At 39.4% G+C, this 25,244-nt stretch overlaps 1 protein-coding gene across 8 annotated transcripts in view; it reads left to right on the forward strand.

Annotated features, from left to right (window-relative positions):
* Window positions 1-12,419: 12,419 nt before the first annotated feature.
* The window catches only part of LOC108103095 (UDP-N-acetylglucosamine--peptide N-acetylglucosaminyltransferase 110 kDa subunit), a 106,006-nt gene continuing 93,181 nt past the window's right edge, over window positions 12,420-25,244 (forward strand). For 6 of the 8 annotated variants that reach the window (XM_041818388.1, XM_041818394.1, XM_041818393.1 and 3 more), the window contains exons 1-2: window positions 12,420-12,516; window positions 12,575-12,765. In XM_041818388.1, the coding sequence (XP_041674322.1) occupies window positions 12,630-12,765 (136 nt within the window). In that variant the 5' untranslated portion in view covers window positions 12,420-12,516; window positions 12,575-12,629. Of the gene's footprint in view, window positions 12,766-21,027; window positions 21,210-25,244 lie in introns of those variants that run through there. The other 2 variants (XM_041818396.1, XM_041818389.1) reach the window with 2 other exon arrangements.

A 25,244-nucleotide genomic window follows, 5' to 3' on the forward strand; every position in this document is an offset into this window, starting at 1 on the left:
GAATATCCTCGTAGTTGAAAATTGTATCTGTTTGTAAGATGTGTTTTTGAAAGCAGCATTACGTCGATTTGATTGTCTAGTAGAAATTGCGTTAACTCAAGCTTATGCTGCGAAACGCCGATAGCGTTCCACGTAGATATTCGTAGGGAAGTCATTATTTGGATTGTTGTGAAACCAGCATTTGTATTAATAGATTTTGGTTTCGCATCAGATCTTGCATTGTTGTACGCATAAACGACATAAACTCCGTAAGGCTTTGTTGTAGACTGCATATCATAGCTTCAAAGTTACTTTTTGGCTGCTCTGGCGGTTGATGCTGCTGAGCCGTGTTCGGTTTTTGGTATGCTGATTGCGGCAATAAGCTTTTTGAGGCTGGGGTAGACAGTCCTAATTTTAAAGCACTTGCGTATGTAACATTTTTGGCAGAGTTTATTGGTCCTAGTGAGGATCTGGCTGCAGTCAAGAAGAAGACTTCAATGTTTGACCTGGAGGCTATCAACTGTTTATTTTGGGTGCGGGCAGTAAATCCCCTCTGGTGGATTCGACTTTTCAGCTCCTTATAAACTGGGCAACCTCTATAGTTAGCAGTGTGATTTCCACCGCAGTTGCCGCACTTTTTTGAGTTGTGGTCATCTTTGCTCGCTGGGCATTGTGCGGAGTCATGAAGCTCACCACAAACTACACACACCGTGCGCAGTTTACAGTAAGACCTTGTGTGGGCAAATTCTTGGCAGTTCGCACATTGTACCGGGCCATTGCCTTTGTGCGGCTCCTCAACCATAATTCTGTGGTGCAGCAGGAACTGAAGATTGTATATAGGGTGCACTTCGTTTTTCTTTAGGGGCTTAATTTCTGTTTCGAGCTCAACCTTAAAAAGTGGCTGCGGCTTTCTATCCCTGTTAAGGATATTGAAGACTGTCTTAGCGCTAAATCCCTTCTCTTGTAGCGCCTTTGTTATCTCTGCAGGCGATACTTCGGACTCTATGCCCTTAAGTACGACTTGCAGGCCCTTGCTGCTTTTTAGCTGATACGTATAAAAGTTCTTTTTTTTGTCGGTGAGATATTTTGATAATACTCTGTAATTATTTTCAGACTTCGTTTGAACTTTTGTTTCCTGAATGTTGCCCTTTATGACTGGTATTATGTGAAAATTGTCCTTGCCAATAAGCTCTATAATTTTGTTGACAAGAACTTTGGAACTTTTTTCTCGTATGTAAATTGGCGGGGGCTTAGTCTTCCTTTTTCGACTTCAGTAGATTCGGCATCATCCTCATAGTCTGCCAAGATTTTAAAACGGTTTGAGTTAGAGGGCGTTTCTATTGCAGCTATGTTAGCATTGCCACGGGTTATTTTGCGTTGCGAGTTTAGGGGGCTTAGCTTCCTTTTGGTTTGGATGTAGCGATCCATACCAGTCTGCCCAGCCGGCTTAATATTTTCTTTGTTTTTGTTCTCTTTTTCGGGCAGCGCAGCGGCAGAAGTATTAATGTTTGCGCTGCTAGCTGATGACGTCGTTAATCGCGCTGTCGTTACAGTTGCAGTTGTTGTTGTTGTTATGGTTGACGTTGTCAAAGAAATTGCGGTGCTAGTTGCTGCGCTCTTTGGCTGCTGAGACATTGATGGTAGCGAGGGGGAGCAAGAACGCGCTCTCTCGCTCTCTACGTTTAAGAATTCGGTCAAGTTTGGGGTAATTGACCGTGTTTGGGAAGAGCTTGCATTACTTTCGGTTGCTTTGAAAGAGAAGTAAGCGTTGTTTCTTTGTACTGAGAGCCCGATCTCGTCTTGCTCACGTTGACGATGTGTGCGAACGTCGTTTAAACTCATTGCAGTCGAGGTTGAGTTTGTTAGAATTAGTGTTTTGTTTTATATTAATTAATTAATTAATCAATATAAACATTAGCGATTTTCATCGCTGAAAGCGTCTTTTCGCGTTGATTTGGTTTATGAAACCAGTCACTGCACTTTTTTGGATATTATTGAATACTTTTTTTCCCGTAGCACAATAAAAATACACGTCTGCATACGGCGACGGTTCATGTGTGTATCATGTAGCTATATCAATGCTTAGAAAAGAAAATGTTATGGGGGAAGATATAAATATAGAAGACAATATAGATAATAACAAATATTGTTTAAATATCAGTAATTTGAGTGGGGAAAATATATTGGAATGGGCTTACGGACCTAAAAAAAATCAGATAATGTATTATCATTAGGGAATAATGAATTAAAAATTATTGATAATAAGATTCATTTGTCTAGTGGTATGAGTTGCGAGTTAACTCATGGTCTGTACTCTCTTATATTTCATAAACACCCCCCAAATTATATTGATCATGAGTTAAAATATTATTTTAAAAACAAATCTGAATAGATTAGGTTATAACGTGAATAGTCCAATTAAATGTTTACGTACATTGAAATATACTAAAATTATTAAAAATCAAGAGGAAACGCTATAATCGAGTGCCGCGACTATAAGATACCCGTTACTGTTTTACAAAATTTTAAAATATTCATTTTGCTAGCTGAAATTACCCAAAGGACCACCTATTGTCGGAGAAAGCATGACGAGTAACTGATAGTGACGTCACTTCCCATATGAGGCCTTATAACCTAAATTTCTTGATAAGTAGCGAAATAATGTTCCGATTTGAAAACTCTTTGGTAAATAGAAAGATATTAACAGAAATAAGTTATACAACGTCAAACGAAGGCATTCATAATATTATTATAGACGCCAAAGTGTTCCGCGGTTTGTAGGCGTTAGAGTAGGCGTGGCCGAATAAAAACCGGTGGAAAGTTGCAGTGGCATCTCTAAAATACGTGTTCTTAAGCCTAACTTTCTAGCTCTTTTAGTTCCCGAAATTTTTGCATTTTTGGTTTTTCAGGTTTTGTGGGCGTGGCTAGATGGAAAAAATCAATTCCCATTTGGGGCATCATATATAGTATCACTTAAAGATGCGCTGGCATCCAAAGTTTATACATACTGAATTTCAACTTTCTAGCTCTAATAGTTTCCGAGATTTTAGCGACTTTAGTTTTTCGCGATTTGTGGGCGTTAGAGTGGGCGTGGAAGGATGCTGTAGTAAACTTGCGCTTTCCCTCAAGAATCATCATGCTTAATCTCATCTTTGTATCTGTTATAGTTCCTGAGATCTCAGCGTTCATACGGACGGACGGACGGTCGGACGGACGGACGGACGGACGGACGGACGGACGGACGGACGGACAGACGGACGGTCGGACAGACGGACAGACGGACGGTCGGACAGACGGACATGGCTCAATCGACTTCGCTATTGATCCTGATTAAGAATATATATACTTTATAGGGTAGGAAACGCTTCCTTCTATATGTTACATACTTTTCAACGAATCTAGTATACCCTTTTACTCTACGAGTAACGGGTATAAATATTAAATGATAATGTTAATAATCTACTTCGTAAGTAAACTGGTATCGGTTATATGACTCTGGAGGAATCGAAACCAAATTATATATAATGGAATGATGTGAATGAACTAGTCGAACGGATACAAATTTTATTGGCCTCAAATGCAGATGAGGGAGATTTTCTCAATAATAGAGGAACTGCCAGAGGAGGAAATTATTGTTTTATTAGAGTATATAAGTTAACTTAGTTAACCACGCGACGGCGATGACCGTTCGTCCGAGGGTCCGTTCCGGCCAAAATGCTGACACAGCGTCTGGTCGGTGGCCTATGCAAAGCCGGCAATCTCAGCATATTTGCGTGACCGCTAAGAAGTCCAATTTTTGTTAGCATTAAGTCAATTCGTTTTTACATTCAGAATAAAGAGCACGCGCTTATTCTCAAAATAACTCCGGCAGCCGCCGATAGCACTAGGCCAGAAGCTTAAGGCAGGACAGTCATCCTCCCAACATAAACTTCCTAATCTTCAGTGGTTACAAACTGCCAACCGGCACAACACTAATCTAGCTTGCTTAGGTGACCCTTCGGCATCCAGCATCTACGATAACGTTAACGTGCACAACGTTAAGTGTCTTCAGATCAGCCCAGGATAACGTGAAGCAGGTTCTCTCAGAGTACTTCTTCCCAATGGCCAAACTGGCAAGCGAAATCGTCGCTAATTGCAGGACATGCGCTAAGGCAAAGTACGACAGGCATCCCAAAAAGCATGACTTGGCAAAACACCAAAGAAATGCTACATATAGATATTTTCTCCACGGACAGAAAATATTTCCTTACAAGCATTGACAAATTCTCGAAATTTGCCACGGTCCAGCCAATTCCGTCTAGAACCATAGAGGATCTCAAACCGGCACTACTGCAGCAGGTGAACTCGCACACAATTCTGAACATGCTGGAAAACCACTTCGGCGTTAGCATCTCGAATGCACCACCCCTCCACAGTGTCTCAAACGGACAATTGGAGCGTTTCCATAGCATTATTAAAGCTTGCTAGATGCCCTAAAATTGATAAAGGCATTAGTGACACCGTTGAGCTGATTTTACTGGCCACCGCCAGATATAACAAATCTATACATTTATCGACAAGAGGCCAGCTGACGCGGTTCAAGCACATTCAAGTGACCCACAACACGAAATGCAGGATAAGATAAAACAGGCCCAGGACAAGCTACGAGGCAGGGAAAATATTTCCCGACAAAACAGGATATTCAACCTTGGCGAAAAGGTCCTAGTGAAGTGCAACAGGCGACTAGGCAACAAACTCTCACCACAGTCCTCATTAAGGGAAGGACAACCTTAGGTATGCCGAGCATAACCATATTGCCTCGCCCGATCATTTTTTATTTTTAATCACTCTTATCCTTAGCTACTTGGCGTAAGTCTTCTATTATCATTATTTTTCATGCTTCATCTTTACGTTTTTGTGGTGGCCTTCCCGTTTTGATAAAACATTACAATTTACTCGAATTACAGGTTTACAAACATACCCCTACTATCCATGTTAACCATAACATCGGCACACGTCACGGACTACTTAGAAGCCAAATACATTCCCATCGTTGATGGTCGAATTCTGGTATGGGAGAAATTCGCATTTGTGAAACACTCAACGAATCTCTCAGAGTATGGGCGCGTAGTCGAGGAAACTAATAAAATGACCAGCATGCTCCCCAATCACACGTGCAAAAACTCTTGAGCGTCCGCTCACCTGCGTAATTTGCTCGATTCATTGGCCATCCATCATAGAGTGGCCAGGAGCCTAGACTTCCTAGGGTTATAGGTGGTAGCGGGAACACCAGATTCTGAAGACTTCGAAAAAAATAATTTTTATGAATTCCAGTTAATTAATGCAAACAATAAACAAGTAAATATCAACAACAAGTTATAAGACCAAATCAATAGAATTTTCACAACTGTCAATCAACTTTTGAGATCGGCTAAAAAATCCAAAAAATCCCAAAAACCCACCTATACGAGATGTTGTTGTCTCGAAATAGGATGATTGCAATGGAGCTACAGAATTTGTTGCACGCAATAGCTCTTGCCAAAATCAATATTGTTAGCCCTAGCATACTAGATCATGCAGACCTGGAAAGTGTGTATATAGAAGAGCCCCCGAGACTGCGAATGAAGATGTTTTGTCCATAGCGTCCGTTAAAATTCTACAATCCATTAACGTTTTATTATTAAGGCTATTGCAACAAACAAGTGTTTATAAAAGTGTTCATGTAATGATTTAAAAATACCAATTAATGGTTATGTTGGGATTTTATAATTCTTCTTATCCATCGCCATCGTTTGTCCACTTGTTTTTTGTGTCATACGAAGTTGTTCGGGGGCAGGAGTGCTAATTTCCTTATTGCCCGCTTGCACAATCCGCAGCTAGTGCGGACCACCGCAACTCAATGGAAGCCATCATCTCCGGAGACAGTGCTCTCCACCCTGCTGAGGCGCCTCCTCAAGAGGTGTAAGTTTTCCGTCCGATTTTTCCACTTGAAAGCTGGCCAGAAGAGCGAGTTCTCAATTAAGGTGAAGATGAAAACGACGACGACGATGATGACGATGAGGAGAAGGAGGCGATGTTGGCGCCGCCGCTTATTTCAGTACTTCCGCTTCCACCTACCACCGCCAGCACTTCCGATGAGGAAGAGGAAGTGGATGTACAGCCAGTTCCAGCAGGCATGACAAAGTCGTAAGATGAGTTATGCTGTAAAACAAAGCAAGGAAATTTTAAACAAGTAACTGTTGCGATCTGTGACATGCGCTCCAACCAAGACGATTGCAAAGATTGCGGTAAGGAATCATTCCAGTCAAGCTTATCCTTCGTGATGATTGGGGCTACAATTCCAAGCGGATCGTAGAATGAAGCGATTGAGAAACTGAAGAGCAAATTATCCGATAGAGTAACCCAATCTAGAACCAACGCCTTTGTAACATCCGCTTTTTTAGATGCTAGAAAGATGTGGCTAGGGTTGAGGTATTTCTTTATAAAGGATGTGTACTGCGACTTCAGATCTGAATTTCCACCTAGTTTAGCCTCGAGTGCTTTGAAACGAATGTGAGCATGATCATATAAATCATATAAACGATCATATAAACATCGAACCTAGTTTTGGCAGGAAGCAGAAGCGAATATTGGCCAGATTTCAGCCGAGTGAATTGCTGTTGGAAAAGCTCCTCCTTCGAATTGGTTGTTATAGAATCTGGGTAATTTTTCTTTAATGTGTCAGAAATCTGACTCCCAGTCTTCGACTATCTCTAGTTGTGAGCGGGCGTCTCTTATCTCCCAACAGCGGTTTTCGATCGGTCTCTATTCTTATCGACCCACGTGGTTCAAATTCCCTCCTCTTCACCCTATTTTCTCGCGTTAATTTGTGAAACAGTTACTTACATAAAATACGAAAAATCTTGAAGCTTTAATATGGCCCCCCATCGAAAAAAAGAAAACAACCCCAAAAACTGGATATGGCTTTTCCCGACCTTCCTCCAACCTCATCTGACAATCCAATGTATGTAATAATTTCCTCCACCAACACCGAAAAGATGATCTCCCAATTATCTTGCTTTGACTTCCAACGTGCCTTAAAAATTATCTCCAAAAACATTGTGTCAATTTCGAATCTCCGAAACCAAAATTTATTAATGCTAGTAAAAACCCAAGCCGATTCTGAAAAGTTTATAAACACGACTGAGCGCACTGGTTTATGCAAAATAAAGTGCAAGCTCCATGAGGCCCTCCTTATGACTCCGACATTCCCGTTGAAGAAATTGTCAGCGAACTTAAATCACAAAAAGTGACGTATGTGTACAAATTTATGAAGTCATACGATGGTGTTTCCAAGCCGAGTGGAGTTATCCTATTAACCTTTGAACACTATAGCCTCCCAGCTAAAGTTGAAATTTCTTGGCACTCCGTTAAAGTTATTTTTTTTGCCTGCAGGAAACGCATATAAAAACTGAACTTACGAATGTTGCATTCCCCAAGCAATTTACTGCTTATTTCTACAACTCAATCTCTAATGCCTATGCTAAGTAAGGTGTTAACATACTCATCCAGATAGATATTCCTCACAAGCCTATACCAATAAGTGGAAGTACACGCTTTTTAGGTATCGAAATCCTACAACGCAATATTTGCATTTTCAATACGTATATACCTCCATCCCAACTCGGGACAGCCAATGAAATACTCAAAATACTAGATCTTACCAGGAAACGAATCCTTTATGTTGGAGATTTCAATGTATTGAGTCCAATATGGGGGTCAACCTCATATAACTCAAGAGGACTCCAAATAGAAGAGGTAATTACCAAATCAATCTTGACTATTCTTAATGATGGCTCCGCTACCCATAATTCTACCCACAACTCCTTTACAGCTATTGACCTTACTTTAGCATCCGCATCATTGTTCCCTTTCTGTAAGTGGTCCGTAAAAGACTCTCTTTATGGAAGTGATCTGCTGCTTTGACCTCTTACAGGAAATCCAATGCCCTATTTAAATACAAATCTAAAATAGCAAAACGAGAATCCTTTGAAGGATTCACATCAAATATTAGCCCTTTATCTTCTACTAAGAAGACATGGTCCGATCTAAATCGCCTAATTGGTAACTCCTCATATAGCCTCAGAACAATTAAAAATAAAGATAAAGAGATGCATCACTCTACAGACATCTGCGATGCTTTTGGGAACTTTTGGTCGGACTATTCCAAGGACGACAACTTCTCCCACCAATACAAGACCTGCAAAGAAGAAATTCTCTCGCAGGATTACACAGTAACCAATTTGGCCGCATCTGCTACTGATTTCCACTCTAATTTTACCCGTAGCGAGCTTGAAAATGCCCTTCAATACTTAAAAGGTAAAACTCCCGGTAAAGACCATTAAAGAACATTTGCCCTCCAAAGCTAAGTACCACCTATTAGAAATGTACAATGAAATGCTTGGTAAAGGTTCCTACCCCCACGTCTGGAAATCCGCCATTATAATCCCAATTTTAAAACCTAATAAACCAACCAACGAAATATCTTCCTAAAGGCCCATTTCTCTTCCTCCCTGTTTAACCAAGACTCTTGAAAAAATATTAAACATAAACTTATCAATCCTCACCAAACAGCTTTTAAACAACAGCATAGCACTCTTGATTCCCTTTTGCCCTTTCTACAAAAAATCATGTTACCATTCTGGCAACTGATTTCGAAAGGGCAGCATTCCACAAGGATCGCCCCTCTCTGTGGTGTTGTGTATAATTACCTTCCAAATGTAAGAATACCAGTTCACTCAACAATAAGTTCACAGATATTCTTAATGAAATCCAGATATAGGGAAACACTTCCGGTGCTACCCTTGCTGTAAATAAATGTAAATTCTTTCATATTTGCAAAAAATAACACTGAATATATCGTTAATTATTTTTCAATAACATAAACATTGAACTCCACCCTGCTAGGAGTCCAAAAATTGTACAATAACAACAACCTTCTATGTAAAATTCGTCACCTCTGCATACAAAATAGTGCCAAAATTAAGATAATATGGGTCCCAGCGCATATAGGAATATCTGGAAACGAGTTAGCCGACAAAGCAGCAAAGTTAGCCGTACGGGCTCCGTGCCATACAATTATACCTGGAGTAAAGCAGAACATCTGGAAAAATATCAAACATATAAGGCTCGGCATCGAATTTGAAGACTGGTCGTCATTTATCCACTAGTATAAACAGTTTAGCCCTCAAAGAAGGCAATCAAATACCCTGCGCCGTGCGACAGAAGCGAAACGGCGAAAGAAGGCAAAACTGTAGGGAGGAACCATCAGTCAAACATACGAGTATACTAGATTCATGCAAACACTATAAAAACTTAGGACCAACCTCTTCGGGCTTACATCGCTTTCAAACTTATTAGCTACCTTAACAACAACTGAATTAAACCTAATATATATCGAGTCGATGGCCTTAGTAGCTAATTACTCTTCTCTATAATTAGATTTTTTATTATAAATATTTTTGTGTATACTAGCTAATAGTATCTCCGACTGAGTGCTGGGTTCCTGAATTGAGGAAATTGAAGATGAGCGTGTATAGGCTCCTACCTTTGGACACCCTGAGAAGATCCAGCCAAGTCTGGTTCTCTGCAGGATAGGTAAATGGTTTCCTAAACGAATTTGTCGAAAACAAAGCAGCTCGAAGAATTCACTTGCTTCAATAAGCAAGTCAATGCGCTGACTTTTGTAGAAGATAGGGTCGGCGAGCTGGACATTTTCCGGTATTTTCTACTCAGATGGGTTGAGGTCGAACTGTGGGTGATAATCGGTGATTGACCGGGTAACAGCAGCTACAAGCGAGATCGTGTACTTTGCATTAACAAATTGTGCGAAAGTGTTAACCGAGTTATCCGACGCTAGTGAGGACTCGCCTATCCCTCATATGAAGATGGTTGAGCGATGGATTTGGAGTTGTAATTGATTTGCGAAACGAGAGGTGACGAAGCTGATTTGAGAGGACGAGTGGAGTAAGGCCTGGCACGGTACGAATACGCCAGAGCGGTTTTTGACTGGGCGTACACCTCTGAACACCTTGTGGGGCGAATAAAGTACTTGAACGCCCCGCTGTTGATGAGGATCTTCATCTCTATACCCACTACTCTTCGTCTAATGAGAAGTAGCACGAAAAAGTGTTGCCGTCGGAATGCTGCTGACAGCAGTTTCAATGGCAAACTTAAGCTATTCTGGGGGCATGGCTGTGGTCCTAGCCAAGGGGGCTTCTATTGCAATTGAATTAGTCATTCATAAGTAGTGATTCAGTCATACTGACACATACGAACATAAGTCTGCCTGGCAAGAACCAATTAAAGAATTTTGGGGAAGAAAAAATAAACGAAGAAAAAACCAATCCATTGCTGGCTTTATAATAATTATATAAACTAATAAATGTTTACGTTGTTCCATTTAATGGTTTAAGTAATTTTATTTGCACTTTTCTATCTATATATACTTGGAAATTCATAATTTTAGTTTTTGAACAAATTTTCATAAAAATGAAATATTGCTCCCTCTCAAGTGGCTTTTGGTTAGAGGTGGAGAAACATCGATGCGAACATCGATGACATCGATGTTTTCGAAACATCGGCAACATCGATGTTTACCGGAGGAACATCGATGTTTTTTCTTTTCTAAGGCACATTGATTGATTGGCGAATTGTAAGTACATATATAACTTAATTTAATGGCTACGCTTATAAAACGTTAGCTTAATAATACTTCTGCGATCCGGCATCTTCGTGCGAATCTGAAAGAGTTTTCAGTAAAGCTGGACAACTTATAAGTGAACGTCGCACGCGGCTATCATCGACCGTTGTCGATAAGCTCCTCTTTTTATACAAAAACAAAGATGTAAATAAATACACAGATACATATGTATATGTGTATATGTGTGTATGTGTATATGTATATGTATAAATATACATATATAGTAGAGTTCGGAATAGTAAGTATAGTAGGAATATCACATTATCCAAAAAAACTATTATTTTCTTTGGATCATGTATGTATATATTGAAACATTGATATAAAATTTGTTTTTTTTGTTATTATTTACAAACTAAGAATATGACAATATACCAAAGAAGTAGAACATGAATATCATGAACAGTTTTATTTTAATTTGTTTTTCTTTTCGTTTTTATTTAATAAGTGATTAATAAATTGGATATTTTTTGTTGAAAATTTGACTTTTAATTTTTAAACATTACAAATTAAAATAAAGTTCAAATACATTAAAATAACTGCACATTTTTTTTTATTTAAAACATCGATGTTTCATCGATGTTTTCGCCAAAAACATCGTAAACATCGATGTCCGTGAACATCGATGTTTCTCCACCTCTACTTTTGGTCCACTCCGATGCTGCTTTTTTGCATTTTGCATCGATATCATCGATGTTGGCATCGATGTTTCTCCACCTCTTACTGTCGCATCACAGTCTTCAAGCTGCCGCATCATTTCTCCCATTTATTTTAGGAGGACCCTCTTGCGGCTTACGTCGGTGTGTAGCTTTTACATTTTACTACTTTATCTTAAAATTCGACATCCATGCCTGTTCATTCAATTTGGCGTCAACTTACTTTTATGGAACAATGTGAATATAAGTACATAGGATAACAAGAAGAGATCCACAAGTTAATTCAGAAGAACTAGAATACATTAAATAGATTTTTACTTTTCCTTCTTTTTATCCTCCTGCATTTCTAAAAAAATTGAGTTGCGTGCTCCGACAAGAAATTTGGGAAGTGACGGTAAACACTCATTACACTCAGGAAAACGGGCAGAAAAAGAGGAGGTTATAGACAACGGTCGGTAATACAGCGTGCGACGCTCTTATAATGTGCAGCTCTACTGAAAGCTCTTTCAGACTCACTAAATGATGCGGGAACGCAGAAATATTTTTTAAAAGCGTCGCCATTAAATTAAGTGAAACATCGATGTTTCTCCCCCTCTACTATTGACATTCGTTTAAGGAAGATGTAGTGATACACATATTTCTTGGTGTAACGCTGAAGCCCCGTTTAGTGTTTAGGTGACAAAATGACGAAGAAATATCTGACATAACACATAAGATAATACAAGATTAGAGGTTATGTTTGATGAAAACAGTATGCTAATGGAAAAAATTAGTAATTACTTTAAACCTTATGACATTTTCTTTAAAAATAAAGATTTTGTATTAAAAAGAGCTTGAATTTAATAATCATACTAAATAGAATAGAAGATCGTAACGGTTAATTAGTAAAAACGACATTACATACACACACAATCGTAATAAAGTTACTCTGTGAAATATAAAACTACGATGGTACATTTTTCCTCGTGGGAATAAAGTATATCAAAAATTAGTTTTTTTTCATCGTTTCGCGATTTAAGTGAAGCTATTTCAAAAGATTTGGTAAGGAATTATTGAATTAAAATAAAACAGCTGAGTCGATTTTGATTAATGTAGAAACCACTTTATTTAGAGATGGTTATCAGTTAACCATTTTTAGCTTACAAATTACATTACTCTTAAATGGTATAACATGTAAATCGCATCACATTTGCTTAGACTAAGGATGGCTTATTGGTTTTAGACAATTTTTACCATCGTTGGATGTAAATGTATGTAAAACAAACAAAGAAAAGAATATGCAGTCTCAAGGACAGAGTCAACAATTATCGCAGCCACAATCCGCGGCCCATACATCATTACAACAAAATACAAACGCAACTGGAAATAATATAGTCGGAAAGCAAAATGATCTTCAACCTCTTTCATCTATTGGTAAGAATCACATACTGTTAGTCAATAAACTATTCGTTGCGAGGGTGCCTCAGAGAAAAATGCTGTTTTTAAATCAGTTTTAATGTGGTTAAAATCGATATATGTATGTACATCTCGAAAAATGCCTATATTGCCTAATGAAATATAAAAAAACAGAGACAGAAATGTAAAACTAAGTCGATCTTTATGCTCAAAAAAGTATTCGTTGCACCACAAAATAATTTAATTAGTTTTTTGGTCTATTAAGTTGTTTTTTTTTTTATTTTTTTTGTTTACTTAATGGAATGTTAATTGTGGAAATCACAAACATTTTTGTCCTCATTCTTGGTCTATATCTGGTACAAAATGACAGAGGGGAATAGAATTAAACGAATCGCAAGGAAAAACTGTTAACTACCTAAGTAAAATGTTCGAGAGAATTCTTTTAACTATTAAAAATATAATTTAAAAATTAACACGGTCATCTCATCAAGAACCATCCGACATCAAACCGTAACATACAGTGCCTCGCATCTTATTTCGTGCAGTTATCATAACAGACAGATTTAAACGCCGTATTTTAATGGGAAATATTAACATGATTATTAAACTAAAGCGATTTTCATAATCATAAAAACAAAATTTTCAGTCTTTTTCCATGCCGCAGCTTATTTCCTGCAGCAGATTCTACTTAAATTATTATTTGTAATTTAACAGCTAAAATTTTTTATGTCATACTTTCTGCTTCAGAACAGCTTTGAGACGATTTCCCATGGAAGAAACTAACTTTTTAGTGTATTCCACTGCAATTTATTGCCATTATTCCATTGGAACCGTTTTGTGATCGTTTTTGTTCGAAATCTTCCTCTTCCTTACAGCGATGTTCAATATTCACCATTAATTTTTGATCACAATTAAATCTGGATACTCTACAGGCGTTATATCGACAAGAGGGCAGTTCCAGATAAGCCAGGACTTCACATTTCCTGCTGAATGCTTCGGATCGTTGTCCTGGTAAAATAGATAACGGTCGCGTATGCCCAGTTTTTCAGCTTGTTGTTGTTGTTAGGTTTTCCTGTAGAATTTTGAGGTACATTTTGGCATCCATGATCCCATCAATAAAAATGAGGTTGCCCACGCCAGAGGATGACAGAAAAACTAAAAAAACGAATATGTGGCGCTCCTTTAATATTCGGTTTTTTATATTTAACTAAGAAATAACTATTTTATCTAGAAAATAAACTTATCCCAATATTTGGTATGATAGCCAATTTTCTTTATGACATCGTGTTTTGGCAACATATATCTCTCGCCATACAAAACATCTATAATTAAAAACGGTCTTTATATACACGTTACTCGTAGATTAAAAAGATTTATTAGATTCGTTGAACACTATGTAACAGGTAGAAGGAAGCGTTTCCGACCATGTAAAGTATATATATTATCAATAGCGAAGTCGATTAAGCCATGTCCCATCGACTGTAAGTCCGTATGAACGCGGAGATCTCAGGAACTATAAGAGATACAGCGTTGAGATTAAGCAGGCAGATTCCCTACGCAGCGCAATGAACTATGAACTTTTAGAGCTATAAAGATTAAGTAAGTGTCATCTTGAGATGCCAGCGCATCTAATGGTGGTACCATTATGCGGCACCGCCCTCTCTTACACCCAGCAAGCTCGAAAGACGATTTTAGCTTTTTATAGAAAGGCTGATATCTCGGTCAATTTAAGTGAAAGTTGGGATTAGGCATGTAGTTTCAAATGACGCCCCAAATGCGTATGCGTATACGCCCACTCTAACGCCCAAAAAATCTAAAATGCGAAAATCACGGGAACTATAAAAGAAAGTTAGGCTTTTAACAATTTTTTAGAGATGGCACACTGCAGCTTGGCGTGCGTTTTCATCCAGAATATACAAATCGGAACAATATTTTGCTATTTATGAAGAAATTAGTTTATAAGGCCTTACATGGGCAGAGACGTCACCATCAGTTAGTAAACAACTTTTTTGACAAAAGGTGACGCTTTGTTCATTTCAACCAGCAGTGATTATTTTAAAATTGTGCAAAACAGTAACGAGTATCTTATAGTCGCGGCACTCTACTATAGCGTTTCTTCTTGTTTTACTTAAACAACATTTAATCTAGTACATATAACAAACCTAACGAATTACTTAATAAACTACATTCCACAGGGTAGGTCTTGTCATTCTCCTTTTGTTTTTTTTTTTTTTGTTTTTTTTTGGTGCCATTCTTCCAGCAATTTAGCAACGGCTGCCTTGCATTTGCCGAACCTAAGTTAATCATAAGAGGCTAAGGATTTCATTTCATAGGTGGCATTAGCTCTGATGGTAGTTAGATCTATTTCCCTTTCTGTAGTCTCTTCGGGCTTGCCTCAGTTGCCCGATTAATCGTACAATTTAATACAAGTTGTACTTCTCCAAGGGCGTCCTATCAAAAAAGCTAACTTGCTTCTTTCGCAGACAATAAGTTTTTCAGTATACCCATGAGGACGCCTTTGGAGAAGTACAACTTGCATTAAATTGTACGATTAATCGGGCAACCTGGCAAATAGCAAGTCCTCCCATTTCGTTACACCTATGATGCAGAACTCCCTTTTACAATTCATATATTTTTAACAAATCTTCCGAGAAGTGTTTTGAATTAAATGTAGTGACAATATTGTTATAATACTATTAACTCTGCAATTCTCAACAATGTTTTTCTCAAATACAAACATTCAAACCAGGTTAAACATTGGTCGGCATTGTCGAACAATTTCATGGCTGCCAGACTTATTTCTAATTTCAAATGAACTGGTTGTTCAAACTGAATTGTTACTACGCAGCTGTGCAACCTTGTCAGCATCGCATTATTCTCCACCTAGTAATTCTTCGCATTACCAATCCTTGTGATGTCCAATTAAGCAGATGTACGCACAACTGCGCTGCATACTTGACTATCCTTCGCACATTGAACATCCACAACTTTCCACTTTTTCCAGAAATTCCGCTTGCTTGCATCGTTGACGATAAGAGCTACGTCGTCCACTGACATTATCAGGGTGGGCTGATACTCCCGAATCCATCTTTTCCAGATTGTATCCGCCAGTTAACCAGTGATTTGAAAATTCTTTGCTAGACCCATTCCGGTACATTCCATTGAGTTTCGTTCACGTGGCCGACACGAGTTGAGTTTAAAGTAGATCCCACATCGGCTAAAGCAGCACGCAAAGCTTCTTCACGTTGTTCTGAATTCAGCAAGATTTCGATCAGGATCGACTTTGTAGAACGTACCCACGTGCCACCCTTATGAGGTGATCCTGGGGGACTTATTAAAAAACGACATTTCCAGATATTTTTGCTCTACTGCTGACTATGATATGCGGTTAATCTCCTGGACGAGTACTTTTACTGGCACCTCGAAAATTCGATCCATTTTCAGATAACTTCTTAAGAGGTACACCTCGTCGAGCAGTGAACAACCTTAAAGCCTCGTCCGATAACATCTTAAGAACAACTTCAGAGCCATCAAAAACGAGTCCTTTGATAGAGAGGGCACATGCTCCAGGTGAACAGCGCGAACTGTTATCCAATAGCCTTGCTGTGTAGATGGTGATACTTGCGATGGCAATGCTCCACAATAAGGTATGTTATTCTGTGGCGACGTGAGAGCATAATTTTTTGGATAGCGTCTATTTGACCTTTCATACGAAGCACTATGACTTAGTCATGGTATGGTCCCGATTTTTCCGGTCTTAAAGCATCTAATTCTTCAGGAACTTTTTTCTTAACACACTTGAACGAAAATATTGTCTATTGCTCATTATAAATCCAGAAAAATCCACTATGCTTTGTTCTGATGCCACCTAACACCATTCATCCATTTCGGATCCTCCCAGGATATCTCCGACTCGTTAAGCTACGAATTGAGGGTACTTACTACCGTATGATCTTATTCAAAACTAAACATTTGCACCGAATTTTGTTGGTTGAAGCGTAAATGTCCTTAACGCTGCTTGCTACTTTTGATCCTCCGTATTAACTGACTGCAACCAATCGTCAACGAAGGTTTTTCGGAAATCGCTTTTACTGATTCAGGATGACGTTAACCAAATGGCTCTGCATTGCGTTTCTGTATAAAAATAGCAAGTGACGGCGAACATGCGCCGCCAATGGTTATATCTTGCATTACAATGTGACCGGTGGACGAACAACTTCTCCATTGCGTCAAAAATAAACTCCTGGGAAGTTTGGTCAGAAACGCGAACTTTAATCTGATAAAACCTGATACCGCTATAGGTCGTTCTCTGAAGCACTCCCAGCGAGGACACCAACATATCGGTCCTTTTAGAATGATTCATCCTTTTTGAGTCTCACCAGTTTCACAGGGACGGGTATTCCGACTGGCTCCAATGAGCAGTTCGCCTTCATAGCTCCATCAAGTAACCGTGTAGCGTACAGCGATAAGATCATGATTTTCAGCTTCATACAAATGTGGATAATTCTTAAGAATTGTAACACCGATGCTTTGCAATGGATTATTTTTGCAGATTATTTTTGATTAGACTCAGTCTGTATCACGTCGCTGGTCCACTTTAGGCAAAGCTGCCTAAAAATCGCTTGCAGTTCTTCAATCCATGATCCCCGCCGCGCTATGGACAGGACAATTCTTCTTCTCCTTTGTTATTCTTTTTCACCATGTCGTGCTCGAGTAATCGTTCATATGAATACCGTCCATTTTAATCTTTCTCTGTTGGTTTACAGTCATAAGAAGCAACCATTGTAGCGTACTGCCATGTAGGGTCCCCTTATTCTGCAAGGTATGATTTGCCAACTGAAGCTGAATGTGGAGCTTCTAAAATTCTCTGTTTTTGTTAGGTCCAGGTTGATGTGTTTTCTTATTTGTACATAATGCGTACTTGTTATACAACCATCTTTGCAGGTGCAGGTGCTGTAGTTTTTCCGACCCTATGAAGTATATGTATTCCTGATCAGAATCAATAGATGAGTGAAGTTAGCAATGTCCGTTTGTCTGCGCTAAGACCTCAGGAGCTATATGCGGATTCTTGAGATTTATACACAGCGCTCGTTTCTGCTACGCTTACTCTAACTTCAACAAAACACATTTTATCGGGAATTATACGTCATAGAAAGTTGGGATTAAGTATGTAGATTCCAATGATGCCAACTCCCATAAAACGCGAAAAAAACGATAGCGAACGAAAGCTACCTCATACAACGTTCACAGCCCGCACAAAAAAGCTGATTCCATGATATTATAACTTAAGTTTTGGTTTTACAATTAATAAACTTTTTTTGTCAACACCTATAGATTTATCAAAAATGTTTCAGGTCGGAGCATTATTGTGATTTGTGGGCGTTATAATGGGCGTGGCAGGATGCTGAAATAAGCTTGTGATGCGTAGAGACCTCAAAAATCTTCATGTTCAATCTCAACGTTGTTCTAACTCTTGACTATCCTTCGCACATTGAACATCCACACCTTTCCCATTTTTCCAGGAATTCCGTTTGCTTGCCACGTTGACGATAAGAGCTACGTCATCCACTGACATTATCAGGGTGGGCTGATACTCCCGAATCCATCTTTTCCAGATTGTATCCGCCAGTTAACCAGTGATTTTGAAATTCTTTGCTAGACCCATTCCGGTACATTCCATTGAGCTGCGTTCATGTGGCCCACACGAGTTGAGTTTAAAGTAGATCCCACATCGGCTAAAGCAGCACGCAAAGCTTCTTCACGTTGTTCTGAATTCAGCAAGATTTCCATCAGGATCGACTTTGTAGAACGTACCCACGTGCCACCCTTATGAGGTGATCCTGGGGGACTTGAAAAAAACGACATTTCCAGATATTTTTGCTCTACTGCTGACTATGATATGCGGTTAATCTCCTGGACGAGTACTTTTACTGGCACCTCGAAAATTCGATCCATTTTCAGATAACTTCTTAAGAGGTACACCTCGTCGAGCAGTGAACAACCTTAAAGCCTCGTCCGATAACATCTTAAGAACAACTTCAGAGCCATCAAAAACGAGTCCTTTGATAGAGAGGGCTCATGCTCCAGGTGAACAGCGCGAACTGTTATCCAATAGCCTTGCTGTGTAGATGGTGATACTTGCGATGGCAATGCTCCACAATAAGGTATGTTATTCTGTGGCGACGTGAGAGAATAATTTTTTGTATAGCGTCTATTTGACCTTTCATACAAAGCACTATGACTTAGTCATGGTATGGTCCCGATTTTTCCGGTCTTTCTTAAAGCATCTAATTCTTCAGGAACTTTTTTCTTAACATACTTGAACGAAAATATTGTCTATTGCTCATTATAAATCCAGAAAAATCCACTATGTTTTGTTCTGATGCCACCTAACACCATTCATCCATTTCGGATCCTTCCAGGATATCTCCGACTCGTAAAGCCACGAATTAATGGTACTTGCTACCGTATGATCTTATTCAGAACTAAACATTTGCACCGAATTTTGTTGGTTGAAGCGTAAATGTCCTTAACGCTGCTTGCTACTTTTGATCCTCCGTATTAACTGACTGCAACCAATCGTCAACGAAGGTTTTTCGGAAATCGCTTTTACTGATTCAGGATGACATTAACCAAATGGCTCTGCATTGCGTTTCTGTATAAAAATAGCAAGTGACGGCGAACATGCGCCGCCAATGGTTATATCTTGCATTACAATGTGACCGGTGGACGAACAACTTCTCCATTGCGTCAAAAATAAACTCCTGGGAAGTTTGGTCAGAAACGCGACTGATAAAACCTGATACCGCTATAGGTCGTTCTCTGAAGCACTCCCAGCGAGGACACCAACATATCGGTCCTTTTAGAATGATTCATCCTTTTTGAGTCTCAGCAGTTTCACAGGGTTGGGTATTCCGACTGGCTCCAATGAGCGGTTCGCCTTCATAGCTCCATCAAGTAACCGTGTATCGTACAGCGATAAGATCATGATTTTCAGCTTCATACAAATGTGGATAATTCTTAAGAATTGTAACACCGATGCTTTGCAATGGATTATTTTTGCAGATTATTTTTGATTAGACTCAGTCTGTATCACGTCGCTGGTCCACTTTAGGCAAAGCTGCCTAAAAATCGCTTGCAGTTCTTCAATCCATGATCCCCGCCGCGCTATGGACAGGACAATTCTTCTTCTCCTTTGTTATTCTTTTTCACCATGTCGTGCTCGAGTAATCGTTCATATGAATACCGTCCATTTTAATCTTTCTCTGTTGGTTTACAGTCATAAGAAGCAACCATTGTAGCGCACTGCCATGTAGGTTCCCCTTATTCTGCAAGGTATGATTTGCCAACTGAAGCTGAATGTGGAGCTTCTAAAATTCTCTGTTTTTGTTAGGTCCAGGTTGATGTGTTTTCTTATTTGTACATAATGCGTACTTGTTATACAACCATCTTTGCAGGTGCAGGTGCTGTAGTTTTTCCGACCCTATGAAGTATATGTATTCTTGATCAAAATCAATAGATGAGTGAAGTTAGCAATATCCGTTTGTCTGTGCTAAGACCTCAGGAGCTATATGCTGATTCTTGAGATTTATACACAGCGATCGTTTCGTTCAGCGTTCTGCCACACTTACTCTAACTTCAACAAAACACATTCGTTGTCCGGTCATGCGCACTCTAAAAATTTGGGATTAAGTATGTAGATTCCAATGATGCCAACTCCCATAAAACGCGAAAAAACGATAGCATAAACTTTTTTTGTCAACACCCATAGATTTATCAAAAATGTTTCAGGTCGGAACATTATCGTGATTTGTGGGCGTTATAATGGACGTGGCAGGTTGCTGAAATAAGCTTGTGATGCGTAGAGACCTCAAAAATCTTCATGCTCTATCTCAACGTTGTTCTGCTGATACTCCCGAATCCATCTTTTCCAGATTGTATCCGCCAGTTAACCAGTGATTTTGAAATTCTTTGCTAGACCCATTCCGGTACATTCCATTGAGCTGCGTTCATGTGGCCCACACGAGTTGAGTTTAAAGTAGATCCCACATCGGCTAAAGCAGCACGCAAAGCTTCTTCACGTTGTTCTGAATTCAGCAAGATTTCCATCAGGATCGACTTTGTAGAACGTACCCACGTGCCACCCTTATGAGGTGATCCTGGGGGTTAACAAAAAAACGACATTTCCAGATGTTTTTGCTTTACTGCTGACTATGATATGCGGTTATTCTCCTGGACGAGTACTTTTACTGGCACCTCGAAAATTCAATCCATTTTCAGATAACTTCTTAAAAGGTACACGTCGTCGAGCAGTCAACAACCTTAAAGCCTCGTCCGATAACATCTTAAGAACAACTTCAGAGCCATCAAAAACGAGTCCTTTGATAGAGAGAGCACATGCTCCAGGTGAACAGCGCGAACTGTTATCCAATAGCCTTGCTGTGTAGATGGTGATACTTGTGATGGCAATGCTCCACAATAAGGTATGTTATTTTGTGGCGACGTGAGAGAATAATTTTTTGGATAGCGTCTATTTGACCTTTCATACGAAGCACTATGACTTAGTCATGGTATGGTCCCGATTTTTCCGGTCTTTCTTAAAGCATCTAATTCTTCAGGAACTTTTTTCTTAACATACTTGAACGAAAATATTGTCTATTGCTCATTATAAATCCAGAAAAATCCACTAGGATATCTCCGACTCGTTAAGCTACGAATTGAGGGTACTTGCTACCGTATGATCTTATTCAGAACTAAACATTTGCACCGAATTTTGTTGGTTGAAGCGTAAATGTCCTTAACGCTGCTTGCTACTTTTGATCCTCCGTATTAACTGACTGCAACCAATCGTCAACGAAGGTTTTTCGGAAATCGCTTTTACTGATTCAGGATGACATTAACCAAATGACTCCGCATTGCGTTTCTGTATAAAATTAGCAAGTGACGGCGAACATGCGCCGCCAATGGTTATATCTTGCATTACAATGTTTCCGGTGGACGAACAACTTCTCCATTGCGCCAAAAATAAACTTCTGGGAAGTTTGGTCAGAAACGCGACTGATAAAACCTGATACCGCTATAGGTCGTTCTCTGAAGCACTCCCAGCGAGGACACCAACATATCGGTCCTTTTAGAATGATTCATCCTTTTTGAGTCTCACCAGTTTCACAGGGACGGGTATTCCGACTGGCTCCAATGAGCAGTTCGCCTTCATAGCTCCATCAAGTAACCGTGTATCGTACAGCGATAAGATCATGATTTTCAGCTTCATACAAATGTGGATAATTCTTAAGAATTGTAACACCGATGCTTTGCAATGGATTATTTTTGCAGATTATTTTTGATTAGACTCAGTCTGTATCACGTCGCTGGTCCACTTTAGGCAAAGCTGCCTAAAAATCGCTTGCAGTTCTTCAATCCATGATCCCCGCCGCGCTATGGACAGGACAATTCTTCTTCTCCTTTGTTATTCTTTTTCACCATGTCGTGCTCGAGTAATCGTTCATATGAATACCGTCCATTTTAATCTTTCTCTGTTGGTTTACAGTCATAAGAAGCAACCATTGAAGCGCACTGCCATGTAGGGTCCCCTTATTCTGCAAGGTATGATTTGCCAACTGAAGCTGAATGGGGAGCTTCTAAAATTCTCTGTTTTTGTTAGGTCCAGGTTGATGTGTTTTCTTATTTGTACATAATGCGTACTTGTTATACAACCATCTTTGCAGGTGCAGGTGCTGTAGTTTTTCCGACCCTATGAAGTATATGTATTCTTGATCAAAATCAATAGATGAGTGAAGTTAGCAATATCCGTTTGTCTGTGCTAAGACCTCAGGAGCTATATGCGGATTCTTGAGATTTATACACAGCGATCGTTTCGTTCAGCGTTCTGCCACACTTACTCTAACTTCAACAAAACACATTCGTTGTCCGGTCATGCGCACTCTAAAAATTTGGGATTAAGTATGTAGATTCCAATGATGCCAACTCCCATAAAACGCGAAAAAAACGATAGCATAAACTTTTTTTGTCAACACCCATAGATTTATCAAAAATGTTTCAGGTCGGAACATTATCGTGATTTGTGGGCGTTATAATGGGCGTGGCAGGATGCTGAAATAAGCTTGTGATGCGTAGAGACCTCAAAAATCTTCATGCTTAATCTCAACGTTGTTCTGCTGATACTCCCGAATCCATCTTTTCCAGATTGTATCCGCCAGTTAACCAGTGATTTTGAAATTCTTTGCTAGACCCATTCCGGTACATTCCATTGAGCTGCGTTCATGTGGCCCACACGAGTTGAGTTTAAAGTAGATCCCACATCGGCTAAAGCAGCACGCAAAGCTTCTTCACGTTGTTCTGAATTCAGCAAGATTTCCATCAGGATCGACTTTGTAGAACGTACCCACGTGCCACCCTTATGAGGTGATCCTGGGGGACTTAAAAAAAAAACGACATTTCCAGATATTTTTGCTCTACTGCTGACTATGATATGCGGTTATTCTCCTGGACGAGTACTTTTACTGGCACCTCGAAAATTCAATCCATTTTCAGATAACTTCTTAAAAGGTACACGTCGTCGAGCAGTCAACAACCTTAAAGCCTCGTCCGATAACATCTTAAGAACAACTTCAGAGCCATCAAAAACGAGTCCTTTGATAGAGAGGGCACATGCTCCAGGTGAACAGCGCGAACTGTTATCCAATAGCCTTGCTGTGTAGATGGTGATACTTGTGATGGCAATGCTCCACAATAGAGTATGTTATTTTGTGGCGACGTGAGAGAATAATTTTTTAGATAGCGTCTATTTGACCTTTCATACGAAGCACTATGACTTAGTCATGGTATGGTCCCGATTTTTCCGGTCTTTCTTAAAGCATCTAATTCTTCAGGAACTTTTTTCTTAACATACTTGAACGAAAATATTGTCTATTGCTCATTATAAATCCAGAAAAATCCACTATGTTTTGTTCTGATGCCACCTAACACCATTCATCCATATCGGATCCTTCCAGGATATCTCCGACTCGTTAAGCTACGAATTGAGGGTACTTGCTACCGTATGATCTTATTCAGAACTTTTGCACCGAATTTTGTTGGTTGAAGCGTAAATGTCCTTAACGCTGCTTGCTACTTTTGATCCTCCGTATTAACTGACTGCAACCAATCGTCAACGAAGGTTTTTCGGAAATCGCTTTTACTAATTCAGGATGACATTAACCAAATCGCTCCGCATTGCGTTTCTGTATAAAATTAGCAAGTGACGGCGAACATGCGCCGCCAATGGTTATATCTTCTCCATTGCGCCAAAAATAAACTCCTGGGAAGTTTGGTCAGAAACGCGACTGATAAAACCTGATACCGCTATAGGTCGTTCTCTGAAGCACTCCCAGCGAGGACACCAACATATCGGTCCTTTTAGAATGATTCATCCTTTTTGAGTCTCACCAGTTTCACAGGGACGGGTATTCCGACTGGCTCCAATGAGCAGTTCGCCTTCATAGCTCCATCAAGTAACCGTGTATCGTACAGCGATAAGATCATGATTTTCAGCTTCATACAAATGTGGATAATTCTTAAGAATTGTAACACCGATGCTTTGCAATGGATTATTTTTGCAGATTATTTTTGATTAGACTCAGTCTGTATCACGTCGCTGGTCCACTTTAGGCAAAGCTGCCTAAAAATCGCTTGCAGTTCTTCAATCCATGATCCCCGCCGCGCTATGGACAGGACAATTCTTCTTCTCCTTTGTTATTCTTTTTCACCATGTCGTGCTCGAGTAATCGTTCATATGAATACCGTCCATTTTAATCTTTCTCTGTTGGTTTACAGTCATAAGAAGCAACCATTGTAGCGCACTGCCATGTAGGGTCCCCTTATTCTGCAAGGTATGATTTGCCAACTGTAGCTGATTGTGGAGCTTCTAAAATTCTCTGTTTTTGTTAGGTCCAGGTTGATGTGTTTTCTTATTTGTACATAATGCGTACTTGTTATACAACCATCTTTGCAGGTGCAGGTGCTGTAGTTTTTCCGACCCTATGAAGTATATGTATTCTTGATCAAAATCAATAGATGAGTGAAGTTAGCAATATCCGTTTGTCTGTGCTAAGACCTCAGGAGCTATATGCGGATTCTTGAGATTTATACACAGCGATCGTTTCGTTCAGCGTTCTGCCACACTTACTCTAACTTCAACAAAACACATTCGTTGTCCGGTCATGCGCACTCTAAAAATTTGGGATTAAGTATGTAGATTCCAATGATGCCAACTCCCATAAAACGCCAAAAAAACGATAGCAACAAACACAACACCAAAAATTATTTTTAATTTTATAAACTTTTTTTGTCAACACCCATAGATTTATCAAAAATGTTTCAGGTCGGAACATTATCGTGATTTGTGGGCGTTATAATGGGCGTGGCAGGATGCTGAAATAAGCTTGTGATGCGTAGAGACCTCAAAAATCTTCATGCTCTATCTCAACGTTGTTCTAACT

This window comes from Drosophila eugracilis, unplaced genomic scaffold, assembly GCF_018153835.1.
Source record: "Drosophila eugracilis isolate 14026-0451.02 unplaced genomic scaffold, ASM1815383v1 contig_2156, whole genome shotgun sequence".
NCBI classification, from domain to species: Eukaryota; Metazoa; Arthropoda; class Insecta; order Diptera; family Drosophilidae; genus Drosophila; species Drosophila eugracilis.